The 4,681-nt window shown below is 44.8% G+C and overlaps 1 protein-coding gene across 1 annotated transcript; it reads left to right on the plus strand.

The window, feature by feature from the left end:
* Positions 1-447: 447 nt before the first annotated feature.
* On the plus strand, positions 448-2,147 carry LOC135434909 (alpha-amylase B). Its single transcript, XM_064691664.1, has 2 exons — positions 448-683; positions 743-2,147. Exons 1-2 carry the CDS (start codon positions 507-509, stop codon positions 2,048-2,050), a joined length of 1,485 nt encoding a protein of 494 aa, XP_064547734.1. The 5' UTR covers positions 448-506; the 3' UTR covers positions 2,051-2,147.
* The last annotated feature ends 2,534 nt before the right edge of the window (positions 2,148-4,681 follow it).

The raw sequence follows: 4,681 nt of genomic DNA on the forward strand, positions 1-4,681 counted from the left end.
TCCCATGAGCTGGCAACGCTTGATTGTTAAGCTTGAGGCTTACGGTACTTAAGTTCAGGAAGATATAAGTGATATACCATATTGTTTATTCATTTTGTTTAAAAGATTGGCCATAGGCATTAAATTTATAATTATCTAATTATTTTTGTTATAGCAAAATGCTCGTATCATAAATTTAGCTTGAGCGATGCGATAGCTGGCAACACTGTCAACCCGCTCGTGTCGCATATCTAATCTAATACACCGCACGCCGCACTAGACCCCACTGTGCGGCTCCTCTGCTCCCCCTCAAACAAAATTTGACACTGTGATAAGCGAAGAATTTGCATCACAAATCATTTAACGATTCCACGCAAAGCCCATTGACCAATTACGAGCTACCAAGTTTTCTGACGAGTGCTTCTCCCACTTGCAGGTGTGTTGCGTATAAAAGGCCCAGCGGCGTCTCCATTCGATTCAGTGTGGAACTGGTTTCCATTTGAGTACAAAGCAACAGCAGCAGCAGCATGTTTCTGATCAAGGGCCTGGCTTGTCTAGCCCTCCTGGCGCTGGCCCATGCCCAGTTTGCCACCAACTACCAGAGCGGACGCAACGGCATGGTCCATCTGTTCGAGTGGAAATGGGACGATATTGCGGCCGAGTGTGAGAACTTCCTGGGCCCCTACGGCTTTGCCGGTCTGCAGGTGAGCCCCATTGATAGCCATTGCCAACACATTAGTTTGAATGCCAATTGCCCGCTCAGGTCTCGCCTGTCAATGAGAACGCTGTGCTTGGCAGTCGGCCGTGGTGGGAGCGTTATCAGCCCGTCTCCTACAAGCTGAACACTCGCTCCGGCAATGAGGAGCAGTTCGCCAGCATGGTGAAGCGTTGCAATAATGTCGGCGTACGCACCTATGTGGATGTGGTGTTCAATCACATGGCCGCCGATGGTGGCACCTCTGGCACTGGCGGCAGCAATGCCGATCCCAGCTCCAAGAGCTTCCCGGCCGTGCCCTTCTCCTCGCTGGACTTCAATCCCACCTGCTCCATTACCAACTATGCGGATCCCACCAATGTGCGCAACTGTGAGCTGGTTGGTCTGCGCGATCTGAACCAGGGCAACTCCTGGGTGCGTGACAAGGTTGTTGACTTCTTGAACCATTTGACGGATCTGGGTGTTGCCGGTTTCCGTGTGGATGCCGCCAAGCATATGTGGCCCGCCGATCTGGAAGCCATCTATGGACGTCTGAACAATTTGAATACGAATCATGGCTTCAGCTCGGGCGCCAAGCCCTATATCTTCCAGGAGGTCATCGATTTGGGCGGCGAGGCCATCTCCAAGTCCGAGTATACCGGCCTGGGCGCCATCACCGAATTCCGTCACTCCGATTCCATTGGCAAGGTGTTCCGCGGCAAGGATCAGCTGCGCTATCTGACCAACTGGGGCACCTCCTGGGGCTTTGCCGCCTCCGATCGCTCCCTTGTCTTTGTCGACAATCACGATAACCAGCGCGGCCATGGTGCGGGCGGTGCCGATGTGCTCACCTACAAGGTGCCCAAGCAGTACAAGATGGCCTCCGCCTTCATGTTGGCCCATCCCTTTGGCACGCCGCGCATCATGTCCTCCTTTGCCTTCGACGACACCGACCAGGGACCACCGACCACCGATGGCCACAACATTGCCTCGCCCCAATTCAACAGCGACAACTCCTGCAGCGGCGGCTGGGTGTGCGAGCACCGTTGGCGCCAGATCTACAATATGGTTGCGTTCAGGAATGCCGTCGGCGATGCCCAGCTACAGAACTGGTGGGATAATGGCAGCAATCAGATCTCCTTTAGCCGTGGCAGCCAGGGCTTTGTTGCCTTCAATAATGACAACTACGATCTGAATAGCTCGCTGCAGACTGGCCTGTCCGCCGGCACCTATTGCGATGTCATTTCCGGCGATAAGAGCGGTTCCGGCTGCACCGGCAAAACCATCACCGTTGGCTCCGATGGACGTGCCAATATCTATATTGGCAGCTCCGAGGAGGATGGCGTCGTTGCCATCCATGTCAATGCCAAATTGTAGGCCCACATCTCCTTTACCACTTTTCACACAATGAGATTATATACGTATACATATATTTTATTTCGGCGAACATAAACGCAACCGACTTTCAATTTAACCGCTCACAAGTCTCTCAATTTTCGTCGAGTGGATACAACCCTTTGGCCAAGTGTCCTCGCCAAAGTTTCTTATCACAATTAACAGCACAATAAAGCACGGGATCTATGTGACTCCAAGTGTCCCAAATGTGGATTCTAAATAAACAAAAATAAAAAACAAGTGCATTTAAACAAAGCTTTAGACTGACAGATATCCTGTGCCTCGGTAAGTTTGGCATTCAAATACATTTTATAAAAATTACTGCTTTTTTATAGTCATAAAAATATTTTTGGAGTTAAGAGATAAATTTTAAGCAAATTTTAGTCGTAACCAGAGTTGACTCCAAGTTCTGAAGACCTTAACTTTTCATAATATAATAGAAAACATTATCTTGGAATTTTTAAATATTATGTTTTTAGACAATACAAAATTCTTCTCAAGGCCCTTATATTTCATACAATTATATACTTATAATATTATCTTGGAATTTTTGAATAATACTCTTTTCCTAACGCTCCTGGTTTCTTATACAATTATAATATTATTTTGGAATTTTGAACTACTTAGTATATTTTAAAAGGAGTGAAAACACGTTAGAAATGTTGCTATTGAAGCCACTATAATAATATTTAAAAACTATCGATAATATAAGTGTTGCTAACGGTTAACTATTAAAAGAGCTGATTGCCATCTTCACAGTTCGTTTTTCAACACTGCTTCAGTCAGAAATGTTGATAGCTTGAAACCACTATAAAAATACTTAAAAAATATCGAAAGTATGCCTGTTGCTATCGATTAACTATCAAAGGAGCTGATTGCCACCTTCACAGTTCGTTTTTCAACACTGCTGCACGCAGTATTTTAGCTTCTCTCTCACATTAAATAGATTTAATTCAAGCTGCTTTTTATGCCGATCAAGTTAATATATTTAAACGTGCCCTAATGCTTAGCACTCAGCACCATACCCTATTTAAGCTGTTTTAAAGGGGTATACAAAACTAATTAAATAGCACAATACACAGCGCTAGATGGGGCAACACAGATAAAATACCATTAGGTAGCTGACAAACGCAGGTGTCAGTGAAGGCCACATGAAAGGTCAAACGCGACTACTGCTGCTGCTGCTGCTGTTGTTGTTGTTGCTGTTCCCAAGTGTAAAATCTACGAATTAAGCCAATTCATGGATAAAAAAGAAGGATAGCAGCAGAAGTGTCAGCACTCAGCGTCAGTTTTCTAATGCTGATTTACGCAATGAGTGGCCATAAAAACATGCACATAAATACGCACCATTATCCGGCAACTTACATGCCAAACATATCGCACAACATTATCATTTGTCAGCTCAACCCAAATGCTTGCCCCCCCCGCACTCCTCCCCTTCTCTCGCTCTATCGCTCTCTCTCCCTCTGGCTAGACATTCACAATGAGCAGACGCAGGTTATTTGTTGCAAATTTTGTGCTTGGGTTATGGCAAGTGCATGCCACATAGCTTGCATTTAAATCTATAGAGCAAATGGTAGCAGCAGCTGGCATACAACAGGAGTGCTGCGGGTCCTTGTACAATTTTGTTGCACTCAAAAAAAAAAAACAGAGTATATATATGTATATGCACTCATAACTTGTGTCCATGGCTTGGCTTGATATGAATGAATGTGTATGCAGCGCTCTATCAAAGGATTTTCATGTCATTTGCTAGAGGTCAAGTGAGTCAGGCAACAGCAGCAGGAGCAGCATATAGTCAGGACACCGCCAGGACACCAGCCAGGACTTTGGGTAATGTATGCACACAGTCAACTTGGCTTGCATTCTGTATGTGTGTGTGTGTGTGTGTGCGAGAGTTTCCTGCTGCTGCTCTAACTTCCTGTGCGTGTGTGTTCCGTGTATTGTAAATATATACAAAACAGCGCATAATTCTTAATAAAGTCATAAAATTGCAAAGTAAATCAGTTTTTCTGAGCGAACGCAGCGCAGATAAACTCGACTTTTTATTACACAAAACGCAATTTTCATATGCTGCCTGGCAAAGATTGTGATTTAGCAAGTGGGTGTGTCTGACGTGTGTGTGTGACGTGTGTGTGTGTGACGTGTGAGTGTGTGACGTGTGAGTGTGTGTGTGTGTCATGTGTGTGCCAAAGCAAATCCATCTGCATAAGGCGACAGCACAAAATAAAAGAAGAGAAAGCAGAGAGAACGTCTAGCTACGGCCCGCCGAAGATGAAATACCCTGCTAAGCATATGGCTTATCAATAGCTTCTTTTTTAATCGAGTGTTCCTTTAGGAGCTATATAATATTAGAAGCAGGTGCGAGGCGTTTAGTAAAGCTCATGTTGGCTCCAGTTGGATCAAGATATTTTGAATAATAAAAAGGTTTTCCATATATAAACATATTTTTCGTACGATTGTTTACATGGCAGCTGTATTATATAGTGATCCGATTCCGCTTATTCCGATATAAATACGGCCAGGAATAGAAAGACTAATCTATGCTAAGATTCATGACAATAGCTTTGACTCAGCTTATAAAACCGATCGGAAATATATCTATTCTCTAGA

This window comes from Drosophila montana, unplaced genomic scaffold (genome assembly GCF_035044405.1).
Source record: "Drosophila montana isolate Dmon_TW-CO22-7 unplaced genomic scaffold, ASM3504440v1 contig_3468_1, whole genome shotgun sequence".
In the NCBI taxonomy this organism is placed as follows: domain Eukaryota; kingdom Metazoa; phylum Arthropoda; class Insecta; order Diptera; family Drosophilidae; genus Drosophila; species Drosophila montana.